This window comes from Branchiostoma lanceolatum, chromosome 13 (assembly GCF_035083965.1).
Source record: "Branchiostoma lanceolatum isolate klBraLanc5 chromosome 13, klBraLanc5.hap2, whole genome shotgun sequence".
Lineage (NCBI taxonomy): Eukaryota > Metazoa > Chordata > Leptocardii > Amphioxiformes > Branchiostomatidae > Branchiostoma > Branchiostoma lanceolatum.
The window spans coordinates 12,512,431-12,530,135 of NC_089734.1; the positions used below are offsets into that span (position 1 = coordinate 12,512,431).

General features: G+C 39.3%; 1 protein-coding gene across 1 annotated transcript; it reads left to right on the forward strand.

Annotated features, from left to right (window-relative positions):
- The first annotated feature begins 1,499 nt into the window (after nucleotides 1-1,499).
- Nucleotides 1,500-17,543, forward strand: LOC136447013 (parathyroid hormone/parathyroid hormone-related peptide receptor-like). The gene is made up of 16 exons (XM_066445680.1): nucleotides 1,500-2,083; nucleotides 5,879-5,981; nucleotides 7,061-7,171; nucleotides 7,487-7,587; nucleotides 8,010-8,122; nucleotides 8,941-9,073; nucleotides 9,896-10,049; nucleotides 10,871-10,931; nucleotides 11,164-11,230; nucleotides 11,804-11,880; nucleotides 12,236-12,301; nucleotides 13,462-13,518; nucleotides 13,969-14,107; nucleotides 14,362-14,403; nucleotides 15,114-15,235; nucleotides 15,630-17,543. The coding sequence occupies exons 1-16, from the start codon at nucleotides 2,027-2,029 to the stop codon at nucleotides 15,883-15,885; spliced, it is 1,659 nt and encodes a 552-aa protein (XP_066301777.1). The 5' UTR covers nucleotides 1,500-2,026; the 3' UTR covers nucleotides 15,886-17,543.
- Nucleotides 17,544-17,705: the final 162 nt, after the last annotated feature.

The following is a 17,705-nucleotide window of genomic DNA, read 5'->3' on the forward strand; positions in this document are numbered from 1 at the left end:
TAAATTATTGATATGGTATATATAGACCTTGCATATACACACAAAAAGAAAATATTTGAACAATGTTGTTGACCAAAATCTAACTGTATCGTTGATTGCTAACGGCAGTTCTTTAACAATCACGATTTATCATCAGCATAATGACATTTACAATTCTTTTCTCAACGTGGAAATGTATTCTACAAACGTACTACAAAACGGTAACGTAACAAATAGTTAACAAATACAAATACAATTACCAATCTTCACTGTAGTCAAAATAGATTTCCTTCGTTAACTAACTTCCACAAAAGGACCCCCGTCTATTCCTAGGCCCTGAGCCGCCCTTGACATTGGCACAGCGTTCCAATCACTGAACCTCAATAGCATTGTACACTATTATACCATGAAACTATAGTGTGTGTGGGGGGTAGGTAACAGTTCAAAAGAGTTCAATAGAAAACGTCTGGATGAATCATGATTTCAACGCGTGTGCCTTTGTCGATTTCAATATGCATTCAACATCCGTGTGGACGCCTTTTGGAGACTTGACCCTCATCTAAAAGCACTCAATAGCATTTGGTACGCTTGGTCAGTAGGGTAAGATCAACAAAAGAAGCGCTGTTCAGTTGGTTCAACTGCAACATACTACACAGAGTTTTCAGCTCACAATTTGGATAGAATCCAGAAAAATAAGAAGCCTGTCAACGAAAGAGCTAAAGTTAGCTAGCGGTTATCGCATCGCTGACATCAAATATGTGGCATCACGTTCCCAATGGCGCTGCAGATGGCTGAAGACGCAAGCAGATGGCCTTGTGAAACTAGTCGGCTCTACGCACCACGTGCAAGAGGATGAGTGAGTGAGTGAGTGAGTGAGTGAGTAAGTGAGTGAGTGAGTGAGTGAGTGAGTGAGTGAGTGAGTGAGCGATTGATCATGAGCGAGTGAGTGAGTGAGTGAGTGAGCAAACATGTAAAAAAACGCGTTTGAAACATCTTGGTGGTGAGACAGACATTGACCGTTGGACAAATAAAAAATTCAAATTGGACAGAATCCAGCAAAAAAAGAAACACGAACTCTGACAGACAGACAGACAGACAGACAGACAGACAGACAGACGGACGGACGGACGGACGGACAGAGACTTTTAACCACTTTGAAAAGTGGTTGCCACACCGGTAGCAAATATGTCCAAAGCTTTTGCAAAATCTACGGGTGGTATCGAGACATTTTTTGACAAAAAGTCTGTCAGACAGACAGACAAACAGAAAGACAAACAGACAGAGACGTTTAACCACTTTAAAAAGTGGTTATCACACCGGTAGCATATATGTCCAAAGCCTTTGCAACATCTACAGGTGGTGTTGAGACATTTATTGACGGCGTGTCCAACAATGGTAACGTGACGTCTGAACTCAAGTGCCCCTCGGGGTTGTTTGTACCGCTCTGCCTGACTGATGGCAATCAATAGGGCAGGCTCTGTGGTACCCATGGAAACCGCAAGGGTTCTTTTGTGTCGTTACGTGCGAGGTACTGACAGACGGTTACGTCGCCGGGTTTGGACTTTTTGAAGACACGTCCTAGATTGGTGATATCATCTTGTGTGTGGTTCGTTACGTTGAGGGTGTTTGGTGGAGTTCGGTACAGCGTGGTTTCTTCTACACAGCCGTGGGTGAGGATCATGTGATTGTTGTTGTTGTGCCCGCCGCGGATTGGTATTGTATTGTACGGATCTGATCCGGGTAGAGCCGGCCACTTCTACTGTTACAGTAACGTTGTACCACAGAATGGACTTCTCTTTGTACGCGTCACACGAGCGGGCAACATACGGGTTCTTCATCGACGACAGTGAACGACTTCCCGAGGAAGTGCAAAAGCAACAACACTTTTCTGTCGGACCCTGCGAGAAGCCACGTAGCCGCCTTGAGAGAGGAGACCGTCGGCGTTTTCAAAGGGACTAGCAGTCCATGGACTACGGATGCTGGTTTTACGCTGCTCTACAACTGTTAAGGCTAGCCGGTGACCTGGTATGCTAAGCGGATAACGAAGATGAAACACGTTGTGGACAGGGTACTGCTTGTAGCAGCCATCCTATCATTCGCACAGGTGAGTTTTTATCACCTTTGAAAGAAAGTATACCACTGTTACCCCCTCGGACGTCATAGCTAGGCGTGTTTACTAATTAGATGTACTCAGAATGGAGAGAAAGCGTCGAAATGTTTAACCTGGGCGCTAAACAAACATCGGTAAGACGATCTCTTTTCAGCCTTGCTCCGTCCGCCATGATGGTCCTTTAAGGAAACCACGTAGAAAAGAAAAACATTTTGAGAAACTGACGTTAATCAGAAGAAATCAAGTAGTAGAGGTGGCAGATTAAGAATCGTAATGGGAAGAGCTGTGCAAGCACGTTGACGTCGAGTAAATATACATTGGCAAAAAAGGGAGCCATGCTATTGACTATTAAGGCAGCGACAATGCTACAATCCAACCACCATAGTTCTTAAGGTAGCTACTTCACACCATCAAAGTCATAAAATGAGTCTAAATTTTCCATTCTCACTACACTGAGTACATTGGATATGTTTTATACAAGTTTAGAAGTGTGGATTTTTACATTTTTGTGACTTAAATCAAACCACAGGAGGGCATGTTATGTCAACACCATGCCAAAGGTCACTCTGTATGTAGCTACCAGACGATAAAGTATTTTTCGATTAGGAAAACACAAAAACGCTGTTACCACCAGCAGTGGAGGGCGTTAACTAGGTGTGTTAATAAAGGTCATGCCCCATTAAAACTAATTCGAACGAAGTCCAAGTAAACTCAAGAGCTTATCGAACAATTCAGTTTAGCCCAAACAACATGGTTAACCTAAATAGTTTAGTTGCGTGACAACGCGTACTGCTATAATTGTATCACAACAGATTCATCGATAGAAGCTACCCCCGATGTTAGATAGATACAAAATGCTGAAACTGAATACATGTAGGGCATAGGACGCATACTAGTTCTCTTAGCTTACCGACCGCGTGTAAAAATACCATAGCAACATGTAGGAAGAGATAGAGAAATGCTTTCGTCGCTTTTCGGGTATCACGCAACGTTGCGTTTTTGGGATGTCTTTCAATTATCGAAGATTAAAAATACTTTGCGTAGACGAACAACAAGGGGCCCAAATCTTCCATGGCCCATCTTTTTAGCAAACATGGGTTAGGCTAGACAGTTGGCATGTTGATTGATGATGTTTGTGACACAGGACTGCCCTGTTTTTGGAACGCAGACGAAAAGGTCCCGCACCTAAGCAGTAGCACACTGGTGTATGTACTCGTGTCCTGACTTTGGTCTTACCAGTGTAATGTGAAAAAAAAACAGCGATCTTTTATATATCGCAATGATGTTACATAGACGGTTCCTAGCCTAGTCGCAAAGATCTCTAATGCAGCACAAGTTGTGTACATCACTTTTGATCATTAATATTTCATATCATTTTACACTGAAATATTTACACAGCTGGGCCTTCCCATCTTATAGCCATATAAAACTTTTTGTGATTGACAGGCCCTCAGTAAAACTGTCAGTACCACTCTAGTCTCCTATTGGATAAGTACATAAGTGGATAATATTTAGGACCAATACGTGTTCCTGTTAACGTTTCACATTTTGCCCTTGTGTTGCTATTGACGGAAGTTTAATGAGTTTTATGTGTGCATAAGATGTTAGGCATACATTTCACAGATTTGTTTGGTCTATTTGCCATCACACTAGGATTTGCTCTATTTCTTCTTTATTTATTCATACAGTAACACAAATGGCTCATTCTTTACCTACCATTATCTACATACATTTTAGACATTTTTTAAATGACAAAATTGGAGTTTATTCCTATGCTACATGTGCATATTTTTCTTGATCATGATAGGATATATGTTCAACCAGCATTTTGAAAAATATCACATCATAATGATCTACATAAATTTCACATGGGCTTAGCTAATCCGGAACGGTATTTTGTGGGTTATGATTAGTAAATGTTTTTCCTCAAAGCCAAACGAGGATGATTAATCTACACATATTACTCAAGCTACATTGCAAAACATGTACGGGCAAGCTAAAAATAGAGCAAAACAAAGAATAGGAACAAAACAACAGTATTTCAAAAGTTAAACAAACCATTTAAAACTCATTTCGCCAACGTGCAAACAAAACGGGCAAAGTTCTGCGTCTCCGAAACTATGTCGGACATTTACGTGCTTCGATTCTTCCCTTTTCCTCCTCTCCAAACTGTTATTTTGCGCCACAGAATGTGTTGTTGCTGTACGGGTATTTTGATCGCAAGCGCCCGCAGAAGAATGTGTGGCTGTACGCGCTATTGAACTTCTCTATTCACCGTGTATCGGGTTACCCACTCGCCTACTTTTAGACCACCTGCGCTTCGCTCGCTAAGGTAGAAAAACAACGGCACAGATCCTATTCACACAGCCTAGGTCCTTATTTGTAGACGGACTCAACATAATGTTAAAAGCCTCTTGACAATGAACTACCCAGTAGAGTGTTTTGCACGGGTTAAAAATAGTTCATGATTTTCGTATTTGCCGTAGAACTCGCATAGTGTAAAGTGAATTAGTAGTACGGTTGGGTGATTGGTTGGTTGGGATTGTAACGAAGCGTTGACAGCTGTCAGTCATACTTATTGAGAACTTGGCTCTATGCAATGTGCACGTATTATTTCCAGGATAAGCGTTTGTCTTAAAAAAACAACCAAGGGAATTGTCACGACAATGCGTAAACATGTTCAACATGTCCAACATGTTCTGTGGAGTTTTACTTCAACTTTCCGTGGCCGTAACGGTATCCACTTAAGGTATTTAGCGACAACAGAGGTATCTTTGTGAGGCACATACTTTTCCAGTTCAGTGACGGAACAGCAACAGCCTTTTTCTCTCCAGGTTCAAGAAATATAAGATCATTACGACATACTCATTACCATGTGGATAAAACTAAATCTCAATCCTACAGAAATTACATCCAAAGTTGTGTTGAATGCCGTTTTTAGATATTGTCTTTAAATACACCAGAAGTTGCTTGGAAATAATTTGACTCTTCAGCATGATAAAACAGTCGTGGAATACAACTAGAAATGTTTGTTAGAATCCATGTGTTATTCAGCTATGTGGGGCATGGTAGGGGTTCTCTTGATTGAGAACACTTGACTTAGTCACCGTAGTGTTTTTTACGAACAGGAACCTTCGATTTTCACATTGGTATAGGGATATATGCTTTGATAAGGGCATGATACTTGTACCGATAAAATCGATAAAGGAAACAGTGTACAATGCAAACTTTGTGAATTATTTTTCTCTCACTAGCTTCTATTTCTTATATTTTATCAATGTGTTTCGATTATTTGTTGCATTACTTAATTTCGGTATGGCGGCCTTGAAAAGGTGACCCTTGACAAGAAACACCTGTAGCACCATACCTTAAGCCCCCACCTCACTGGACCCGCGGCACGCTGGCGGCGTCGCTGCGGCCGAACGACAAAACACTCAACAAAACACAACGGATTTCATCGACAAAAAACAAAACGAATCTTTTAAGATTAGCGTATTTTGTTGTATCTTTGGTCTTACTTTGGTTTTGAATTATATTCCCATTATAAAGTCAATGGTAACACAGATCCAGTTTAGGACGCAGCGACGCCGCCAGCCCTTCGCGGGTCCAGTGAGAGGGGGCTTAAGACTGTGTTGGAAAAACATAAAAAATAGATAAATGATAGATAAATGAATTAATAAAGAAATGTCATCATTGTATGTTGCCACGATGCGACTGCCCCCCCCCCCCCCTCATCATCACCTTTTCTATCTTCACGCTGACTGTTGGAAATTTATTCATCAATTTCAGATGGCTACCGCTTCGGACCAGAATGAACTCTTGAACATTCTGAGAAAAGAAGGGAGCAAGTGTCTGTCACAGATAGCAGAGAGCAGCCCTCCGGATCCAAATAGTACGTATGAGATTCATAGATAATTATACCCTACCTCTATTATGATACACGTAGATAGACATAGAAAGGTTAGAAAGTTTATTGCAAGTTCCTGCCCGTAGGCTTATTGCGAGTACATGTACATGTAACACGGAGTGGACGGACAGATAATGATGAATAATATAGCATATGACTACTCTAGTCTTAACTACTGACACTAAGGTCTAAGTTATTGGGTTCGGTTTCTTTTTCCGAGACAGTGGAAGACGAATGATCCCACTTTTTCTGTAATATGTGGGTTTTGTGATGTAAAGAGGAGAGTAGTTTTCTTTTCGTCTGAAAACATAATGAAGCCTAAAGCCCTCTAGATGGAAATTGTACGTATGGTAATTCATAGATAATGTCCAACTTATGGTTCTGATAAACGTAAAAAGACATAATGAAGCCTAAGTGTTTATGAGAGCAGCCCTCCGGATGGAAATAGTACGTATTTAGAAACAACAATCTACCACCCAAACATCACGTCCTGAACACGAGATATCAAAACCAGACGTTCCACTGCAGTACTATGGCAAGATGCTAGAGGACCCAAATATTAACCATTCTGAGGTCTCATCAAGACCTACCCATACACTAAACATCAATGAAATCCAGTCAGGCTTTCTCGAGTTCCTGGTCATCCACATACATACAAACAAACAAACAAACAAACACACACACATACAAACGCTACCCAAAATATAACCTTCTGGACGGAGTAATTATGTCCCAACCTCTATTCTGATAAACGTAGAAAGACATAATAGCTGACCGAAGTGCTTGTGAGAGTACATAGAAAAGAAACCACGGTGATGACTGGTTCTACTTCTCACTGCATGCTAGGTGGCGCTGCAGTCCCAAAGATGCGGTCCCAAATGTGACTAAGATTGTATCCCCTCCTCCTTGCGGTCATAACATTTAGTATATTTTCTGATACTTAAAAATCTCCATCAGTATGATACAGTGTACAGTAGACATAAGTGTAAATCTAAGTTTGAGTATTTGGTACATTTGATGCAAAACGGACATTTATTATTGAAAAAAATTACCATAATTTGCAGAAACGTACTGCCCACCCGAGTGGGATCTAGTTACATGCTGGCCTTATGGAGAGCCGGGTGAAAAAGTCGATCTACTGTGTCCGGAGTACCTACCGGACTTCAACAACGAAGGTAGGGGACAGTTAACAAATCGTTCAGGGTTTGAAATATACAATACTTTAGAACATGAGGTCTCGGAGATAACAATCTTGTTTTGGAATTGAAGAAAAAGTGTCTATGTCGTGTATATGAATGTTATATTTTTTCATAAAACAAGCTAATGATGATAAGCAACGGATGCCTTCACTGTTTTTAATTACTGCTGCTGTTACTGCTACAGTTATGATACATGATTGCTATGGTAACACTACAGTTTATATAGTACTGCTACATTACTACTCTATTGTTCCAATACTGACATCTACTGACATCTGACTTTCCTTCCAGGTCACGTGTTTAGATTTTGTGACGTCACCGGAAAATGGGTAGTCAATCCGGCTACCAACAAAACGTATGCAAATTACACAGAATGCTTGGAAGACAAGCAGGTAAGCACAGAACTCGCAACATATTGTTTATTGTTTATTTCTATTGTATAAAACCATCTACATATTACACAACAGTATGCTTGTTCTGCTTACTACGTTACATTAATATCCCTCATACTAAAATCTTCTCACTACAATTGTATGTTCTATCGATGAAATAAAGTTACTAATAAAGTTGAAACATACGTTGCTGTATCGTGGTCATATTTAGATTCGATACATTTATCAATTTTAGAATAAGAAAGGTACAATAGATATCAATTTACATTTCAGTGTCCATTTGGACGTCTCAAAACGTAACTGACTGATATGTCATTACTAATTTTTTTTTTTGTAACCGTACTCATCATTTAGATCCCACGTCTATGACCGGTGCTTTTGTACTCAAAATGTATTTTTTTTCTATGTGTTTCGTGTTCCAGGCCGAACGGATCCCTCGAGAGGTCCTAAAAAGAGTTACAACCATGTACACCATCGGATACTCCGTCTCACTAGGGTCTCTCTTCATAGCATTTATCATTCTAGCTTCTTTCAAGTAAGTATAGTAACTTGACACTTTATTGTATTCACTCAAGCTATTGCAGTGAAATAAGATTTTTTTCTAAATCAACATTGAACAGCAATTGCCAACAGAAAAATTGGACTTACCCAAATTTTAGACTGATCAGCTCCGGTCTTTGTAAAGGAATGAGCAATCCACTGCTTCTATGACGTCACATTATGCAGATAGAACACGTGACTCGCTGATCAGTTGAAACTTTTGGTAACTCCAATTTTTTGTGTTGGCTATTGTAGTTCAACCTTGTCATTGATTCTGAATGACTTTTACAACCACAGATGAACTTTCAGGTAATTAGATGTTATTCTTTATCTTTGTTGTAAAAATCTTGGAATTCTTAGTACAAAAATCCATGTGTTGAGACTTGAAAGGTTACGAATAAAGCAAAGCAGAATGAAGTATTGCCGCATGGCAACATGTGCTAAAGGTATACATTTATGAGTGGCAAAGTTGTTGTTTTTATTCACAACCAAGTATTCACACGAGCCGACGTTTCGATGACTGTCTGTCATCTTCATCAGGGCAATACTGACGGGTTCACAAGCTAGCCTCAGTGCACAGTGAACCCGTCAGTATTGCCCTTAATGAAGATGACAGTCATCGAAACGTCGGTTCATGTGAATATATGGTTGTGAATAAAAAACAATGCCACTCATAAATTTATACTTTTAGCACATGTTGCCATGACTCAAAACTTCAGTTTGCTTTGCTAGTCATTGCTAGTAATTTGTTAGTCATTCACCAACCTGGTGAAATTATTCACAGAGGTATACATTTATGTTTGTATGTTTCAGGCGGCTACACTGCACGCGGAACTACGTCCACATGCATCTGTTCATGTCCTACATGTTGCGGGCCTTCTTCATCCTGGTGAAGGACGCGGTGCTGGTCGGGGTCTCAGCCTCAGTGGACACACCAAGGGGCACGGTAACACAGTTTCAGCTATTTTTTAAATGTTATTCATAAATCATAAGGGTAGTCCTTTCAAGTAACTGATTTCCAAGGGAGCCCGTACATATCATAACAAATCAGGACACAAAAGGATAATCTAGCATAAGCTGAATGAATGATGCATTCACAATAATATGATATAAAACAGCAACCACCAAACATAGGAGTTATAAATCATACAAACAATAATACAAAACAATAACAACTCAAAATCACAAAGGTCATTCGACTGTTTGAGGGTCACAGGTCAACATGCTTGCTAGTGGTCAGAGGTCAGGGGTACAGTGGTTTGTATGGTTATCAGAGCCTGTCTAAATCTGGCAATTGATGAAGCTTGCTCAATACTGGGATTTAACTGGTTGTAGCTATGGCATCTACCATAAAAAAGTTGTACTCATGGGGATTTCTTTGAAATCTTTTGGAACTGTACAAGGATCATGGGACATCAGCCCGAATGTATGATTCTGTTAAACTCTTCAACGAACGTTTGTGTTTATTACTCAATTGAATTTATTTGAAATTCAAGCATTGGAGTATTTGTTGAAGCGGTCTGTAGTACGTATCATCTACGTTCGTAATATACTTCATGACGTTGGACAATCATATAGTCCTGCGTTGTCTGTTTTCAACGATGGAACATAACATTTTGGAAAGAAATTTAGAATATTAGCTAATGTTTGGTGATGCTAATTACATCTGTCCACCAACCAAACATGGGCAAATGATCCACATTTCTATGCAAAAGTCTCCGTGTTTCATTGTTGACTATTGTTTTCATGTCTTTTTATTATCATACAGCCTGGTTGTAAAGTTGTCCAGACCATCTTCATGTACTTCATGGCCACCAACTACTTCTGGATCCTGGTGGAGGGACTGTATCTCCACAACCTCATCTTCGTCTCCGTGTTTTCCGAGAGGAAGTTCTTTTACGGATTCATAGCGATTGGCTGGGGTGAGAGAATAAATAGTGCGCATGTGCAGACGCTATGCATTATGGTCTAGGTCAAAGTTCATGGTGCCTTAGCTCAAAACAAGCCTCCATGGTCATGACGTTTTTTATGCGAAAATTATGCTGCCTTGCAGAACTATGGTCGTTTTCAGTGACAGAAATATTTCCACATTTATATTAGGGCGACTGTATTATTGGTTTATTGGTTGATTTACTAATTTAGCTGTAGCATGCAAATGAGGCAGCTACTCTTTCAGGAGTATCAAATTCAAATAGATAAACATGGACAGCATAACATAACATACAACAACAGCTCATAACTGTATTAACGTATTTCTTAGATGGGTATGTTGAACAAACAGCATTTAGTCCCCTACATGGGGTGAGATAATGAACAGTGCGCATGTGCAGAAGCTATGCATTATGGTATAGGTCAAAGTTCATGGTGCCTTGCTTAGGTTGAAACAAACCTCAATGGTCATGGTTTTTGCAACATTATGCTGCCTTACAGAACTACGGTCATTTTCAGTGGCTGAAATATTTCCATATTTACATTAGGGCGACTTTATTATTGGTTGATTTACTAATTTAGCTGTCGCATGTAAATGGAACAGCAGCTACTCTTCCAGGAGTAGCAAATTCACACAGATAAACATGGACAGCATAAACATAGCATTCGACAACATATCTCATAACTGTATTGGCTTATTTCTAACATGGGTATGTTTGACAAACAGCACTTCGTCAACCTACATGGGAATAAACCTAGTTTGATGTAACTAGATAGCGATGTCTCATATGTTACTTTCTGTACGTTCTTGCAGTGTTCCCTCTTACGTTTGTGGTTCCCTGGGTGGTGGTGCGTGCTACATTGGAGGATAATGGGTAAGTAATCTGTGATTTTCTACATTCACGTAGAAAGGAATGCGATACGCTGTATGTAAGAAGACCTAATGCCAACGACCAATACATATTTTTGTCACAGAGCTAGCGCTATGCTGAGGAGACTTGAATTTCTTTTGGTTACCTTGTGTCCAATGATACCCCAAAGAGAAGGCCTTGTGGTGTCAACTACATCATGATGATAACTAACACAATTATACTGTTATTGCTGCAGATGTTGGGACACAGACGACTTAGGGTATACATGGATCTACAAGGCTCCTATCGTGGCCGCAATTTTGGTGAGAATCGTTTTGTGCTAACAAATCTAACTTGTTTCAATATCTGAAAAACCTCTTGAGAAATTTCCGGTGGGAGGAAAGATTTTGTGTGTACATATGTTGGTACAGTGTTTTTATCCAGTCATATCTTATGGATACATTTCGCTGCTTATTAGATATAATTAACACTTTTTAAGCCTGTATTTCATAGCCAATTTGTGTAACTATTTTTACCTTTTGCCCTCCCCAAAACGAGGTGGAAAAATGATCACAATAACTTTACTGCTGTAATGATCTCCATGTGTAAATATGTAGTATAAAATACTTATGAAGAATCAAACTGTTGTGCAACTCAACAAAAGTACTCACCGGCATTTATGACTGTCTTCGACTTTCTGACACAATCTCTCTGGAGTCTGGACACGTGACTTTTGTTCACGTGTGACGTCAGCAATGGGTCAAAGGTTGTTGGAAGTCGATACCAACCCCCGCCCCCGTTGGAGAAAAGTTTAATTCTTCAAAATGTATTTTACCAACTCAGATTGTTCATAATCATAACGTTACAAATGTGGATGATTGTTTTCTCATCTCCAGCTGAACTTTCTCCTATTCCTGAACATCCTGAGAGTACTGGCGAAAAAGATGCGATCACCTGCTTCAATAGCTGACCAGTGAGTTGATAGTATTTTACTTTCTCAATTGCGTTTTCAAGGAAATTGGAAATATATATAGTATCTTAAAGAGGCGCAAACAGCCTTCAAGTTGGTATTATTGCTAAAATTGTATCATATGCTATGTTTAATGTATGGTATAACTATGAATATTTCAATTTTGCACAATGTATTGTTGTGGACAGAGCAGGAAATGGATAGATCATCAATTGACCAACAAACCATACAACAAACCAACAAACAAACAACCAAACAACCAAACAACCAGTCAGTTTTCATAACCTTTCAGAGAGCTGCATGAATGACATCCGAGCTTTTCTAGATAATTTTCTAATAATTCTCTAATCATTTTCAGGAATGGCTCCGTCCAACAGTGCTGTGGCCTCTGCCTCAGTCGCCAACCAGAAGAACCGACTCGGAGGTACGTATCATTTTTAGACTTAAAGCCAATCAAAGCAATATCAGGCCCCAAAAATGGAAATAGAAAAATGCTGAAATCTTTATGGAAGTGACATTTACTAACTTTGTTTACATTTGCGTGATAACTTTATACTTTGAGCATTTTAAAACCACGCAAAATCGTGGCGTATTATGATCCCCTTAGTTTTGAGAGCCTGCAAAAATTCCAGCTACGATTTTTAGTGAGTTCTTCCACCACAACAACGTCGTATATATTGCATCATGGACGTTGCTATACATTATGATAGTATTGTTTGAACTAATCATGTATGGAAATGACTAAATAAATTGAAGTTCAAAATCCGACTTTCGGGCCCTAATATTGCTTGGGTTGCCTTTAAAGGGGATTATTGTTATGTTAGGTAGTCAGTAACGTCATAGTATCGAGGAGGAACGACACCGATATATGAGCCAAATCCAGGTTCAATGGGAACTGTCAAACTATATGTGCGGCGGAGTAGTACAAACTTGGTGGTAGTGATTCAAGCTGCCCTAGCGTACAATCTGTGTGCATGATGATAGTTGCTTGGGTGGCGGTTATTTATGCGAGATGATAAAAAAAGTAGTGCGGATGCTATCAACTTGTATCTTGAGTATGTAACACTTATGATTTGTCAATTCTGAAGTCTTAGTTTTAAGATTCTATCACCATACACAACTAGAAATATTTTCGTTATTCCATTTGTTTCCATGCGTACCAAAAGCTTCAATCATAGTTAACTGCATTTTCATTCTATATCATCTACATTTACATGTAAAAAAGAGAGGCAATGCACAGATGTGATAATCTTACCGCGTAGTGAACACATTCTTTGATACCAAGAAAGCCTATGTTGAATTTGGATACCTGGATGCTTGGATACTTTATTTCCTCAATTTGTTACCATACAATAAATAAGTAGCTAACCTACCTGGAGTACAAAACCAACATTCAACTGACAAACTACATTAAAGTTGTTACAGATATTTACATACTTCATTAAAATGACCTCAAATAAAGTACGCACCTCCGCACACACTTCTTGGATTTTGAAAAGTTTTAAAAGTGCGTACTTTATTCGAGAAAATACGGTAACTTATATACATATTTAAACGTTTGTATTATAAACGTTTGTATTTCAGTGGCAGAAGGGGTAGCTATGGGAGACGAAGGAGCAGCATTCAGCTGCAGATGCCAATGTGAGTAATGACGTTCTTGTCAACATATATACCGTAATAATTTTTTCATCCAACATAAGCAAGAATTTTACATACGTTACTCTTATTTTTTCATAGTTTGAAAGTTAATTGGTGCTGGCAGAATTCATTCCGTAGCATAATTTGAACGCAATTTCCAACAGAGAGGAAAAGTGGCAAAATGAGAAATTTGAAAGAAGTTTGTGGCGTCCCCCGTCTCTATCAAAAGATGTTTGTAAGGCCCTAATCGTATCCTACCATTTCGTATGGTTGAGCTATTGGGTTTTACGGAACCACGCATTTTATTGAAAATTTTTAAAATATATGAAAATAAACGTTTTGATACATACACTTCAACCCAACAGTACAAAATAGACTTGTTGTTCTTACTATAAAGTATTATGGACTTCATGTGACTAGGACATCACAATATGTATAACGGTCTACTTGCAGGAAACTGGCCAAGTCGACGCTTGTTCTGATCCCATTGTTTGGAGTCCACTACATCGTGTTTGTGGGCATGCCGGACAATGTCGGCGGCACCGCCTACGAAGTTCGGCTGTACTTTGACTTGTTTTTCAACTCATTCCAGGTGAAATTGCTTCTACATCCTGTTATGAAACACTCTGATAAACTTCCTAGTCTTGTTCAATTAAAGGATAATCTTATTTCTTAAGTAAAGCCACGTCCTAAGTGCATTAAGTGAGATACAAGTGACAGTAACTATTGATTTCTTGTCAATTAGCCTGAAACTCATTTGAAAAATAGCGGATTAAAGACTAGTAAGTGACAGTGATATGAGATGCATTCATCAAGCTGACAATTTCTCCTGTTTTGTTTTGACAGGGCTTCTTCGTCGCCATCCTGTACTGCTTCTTAAACGGAGAGGTAAGTTTCTCTTTGAGTTTGTTCGACGATATCTTACCGTTGGTCTTCATGGTTGGCATCGTGTCATATCATTGGAGAAAAAGTATCCCAAAGTCACTTCATTTACCCCTGTGTTGCTTTTTACCTCCGTGTATGGAGGTTTTGTTTTCGGCGTGTCTGTTTGCAGTTTTCTTGTGTGTCCGTTGTTATTTGAATGCAGTTCATAGTTTCTACATGCAAGGGACACTGACAGGAAGTTAGCTCTCAGAATCTCATTTCCTGTCTTCAATTTCCTGCTACATGCTTGTCTGATTTGATTTGATTCATTTATTTGGCTGTAGAAAAAATTACAGCCAGAGCTACCCAACTAGCCGAAGGCTATTACAAAGGGTTAGCTCTGGTAAGTGAACAATATGTTGATACTAAAATTTGATACATACTTTCACAAAGGACATCGAGACTTTTACGACTAAAATACGACTAAGATACATATAAACGCGTACACAAGATACAAGACTAAAATGCATGGATTAAAAAAAAACTATCACAAAACTAAAGCACATATGAAAAACAAATTTGCACGAGACTAAGCTATCCCATGCCCATGAAAGCCAATGGGAAAATGCATAAGAGAAAATCAGCGAGAAATTTACGATTATCAATCAAACAATACATTAAAGAAAACTAGAAATATGTCACGGAGATATGAGAGTTTTTGTTGTTGTTGTTAGGTGCGGGCCGAGTTTAAGCGGAGATGGGAACACTGGAAGCTGAAGAGAAGCCTGAATGCCAACGGAAACAACCGAGGCGCTTTCAGCTTCACATCTCGGACCTCCATGGACTACAGCTATAGGTTAGAAAGTTGTTTTTGTTTATTCCAAGAAAAAAACACAACGAACAAACAAACAAACAAGAAAACAAACTTAATGACAATGTCAATAGAGCACAGTGTTGAATTCTAGGCATTTTGGTCTACTATTATTTTTCTATCTACCAAACTAGAATGTTTAACTGGTAAGATTACAATTGTGTTCTTAACAGTGCAAGGATAACTGCAAAACTATAGAAATATAATGATGCTGAAATTTAGCATCTTAACACGCCCTTTGCACATGTCCAAAGTGAATCATTGGTACACAAATGTTCATGATAATTTCAAAAGCATTCTCATAGTAAATGTCACGTCATCGTGGTTTTGACAAAGATTTAACTGTTTGCTTTTTCCTTTTTGTTCTTCGTGGTATCAGCGTCACGACACAGCCGGTGAGCAACGGAGGTCCCGCCGCCAGGACTAACAATAACGTCTCCCAAAATGGCTCCCCCACCAGGAACGGGCTGCTTCAAGCTAACGGAAAATGTGGAGATGATGTCTCAACTGTCCCGCGAAATGCACAGAAGCGGGCCTCCTTTAACGTCGTCGTGGAGAGGATCTCAGAAGAGCGTGCTGATGAGAAAGATTCCCTCATCAAGGATGGTGTGCTAGAAATGGAGTCCTCTCTCTGACAAGAGTTTGCCAACAGTTTGTTGTAAATAACTGAGAATTCAGGTTGTAAATTTGTCGTAGGTTTCTCAGAACATTGTTGTAAATGTCCGAGAAACCATGTTCTGTGAAATATACAGAGGGAGAAAACGTTAAACGTAAGATACTTCGGAAATAAGATGGTGGGTTTTATCAAAATGAAGTGAACCAGTATTACTGTGTCAATCTGGGTGCCATCCTCGGGTAGTTTTAACCGCTGGCTTTTCGGTTTTCGTGGGGTCATGTGGCGTAACGGCAGGGTGTTCGGCCCAGAACCCAGCGGTCCCGGGTTCGAATCCCTTGACGCCACCAATGTTGTGCCCTTGGGAATGGCACTTTACACGACTTTCCTCACTGTACCCAGGTGTAGAAATGGGTATATTAATCTCTGTACGTGGCACTGTTGAAATAAGTTATGAAAAACTTGAGTGCAGTGGCACGTCGTCCTTGTCTGTCCAAAAACGACGTAAAACAACAATATTTTCGCTTTCTAACCACGGAACGAAAGATTGAGCCAACGGTTACCATGGCGGATGGCACCCTGGCTATATTACTGTGGCCATGGTGAGAGAATGCTATAGAGAGAAATTATTGTCAAATTGACACTGTAGAGTTTACTCACCTTCTTTTGGAGGGAGTAGCTTTGGTGCACCATACTGCCGCATCTAACGGCCCATGGTTGTGACAAAGCAAGAAATTTGACTAAATTTGTCGATTTTAAAACAACAAAACCTTAAAGCGTTTTGCAGACTATGCTCTATACCGCAATTTAGAACGTTAAAGAATAAAGAGCATGTAATAGTTGGTAACAAAACTATTCATACCTCCATAACTTTTCATACATTATCTTATGTGAAAAGTGTTTTTGCTCTTCTTGGAACTGGTGCAAGGTAGAAAAATTGATAAATGTAATCACACAATTATAGTCTTTTTGGAATGTCACGGTTCAGACATGCTCTATTCATGATTTTACAAAAGATACCATGTCCGGAATTATCTGGCCATACCCCTAGACCCTTCTTAGATGTTTAAGTTCACAGTCATGGGAGTAGTTTTTCCAATGTGATCAAATCACAAGTGTTATTGATTTACAACTGACAACTTCATAAGTTTCACAAAAACGGTCCAAATTCTACTGTACAACATTTTATTCTTGAAAATACAACACATTTTAAAGGAGTATGGATATCTTTGTTGTTAACTGTACTTTTGTATAAATAAGCCTCTAGTATCTGTGTAGAAGCTAAGTTGGTGTGGGAATCGTTGGATACGTATTTTTGGTGTGAGTTTGATCAAAGGGAAGATAGCAGCAATTTATACATGACAAATGTACTACTATGTGCTGTAACGTTACTATGTGTTGTGAAATTTGTCTATATCAAAGTAATAATATACGAGTTGTACACATTTGAATGTATGTCATACGTTGGTCGCCGTACCATTATATTTATATATCACGATGTAGGATTGAAGAGGTGTATGTATATATAGATATATATGTTTGCTTTTGTAGACTGTGAGGATTTTATTGATATGGATAACAGGGTTGCCTTGTTTCGTTTCTGAATGTTAGAATATCATGCGATTAGGAGTATGGTGTGTCTGTTTTGGTTATGAGGTAATAAACTTACCGTCAATTTAATGCTTGGTGTTACTACTTTGTCATCCGACCAATGGGAGAGAGGAGAGAGAGAGAGAGAGAGAGAGAGAGAGAGAGAGAGAGAGAGAGAGAGAGAGAGAGAGAGAGAGAGGGAGCGAGAGAGAGAGAGAGAGAGAAAGAGGGAGACAGAGAGAGAGAGAGGGA

Coding starts and splice junctions, on each gene's coding strand:
- LOC136447013 (XM_066445680.1), top strand. CDS start 2,027: ATGAAACACGTTGTGGACAGGGTACTGCTTGTAGCAGCCATCCTATCA. Junction 10,050..10,870: donor ATTCATAGCGATTGGCTGGG/GTGAGAGAATAA, acceptor ACGTTCTTGCAG/TGTTCCCTCTTACGTTTGTG. Junction 15,236..15,629: donor TCCATGGACTACAGCTATAG/GTTAGAAAGTTG, acceptor TCGTGGTATCAG/CGTCACGACACAGCCGGTGA.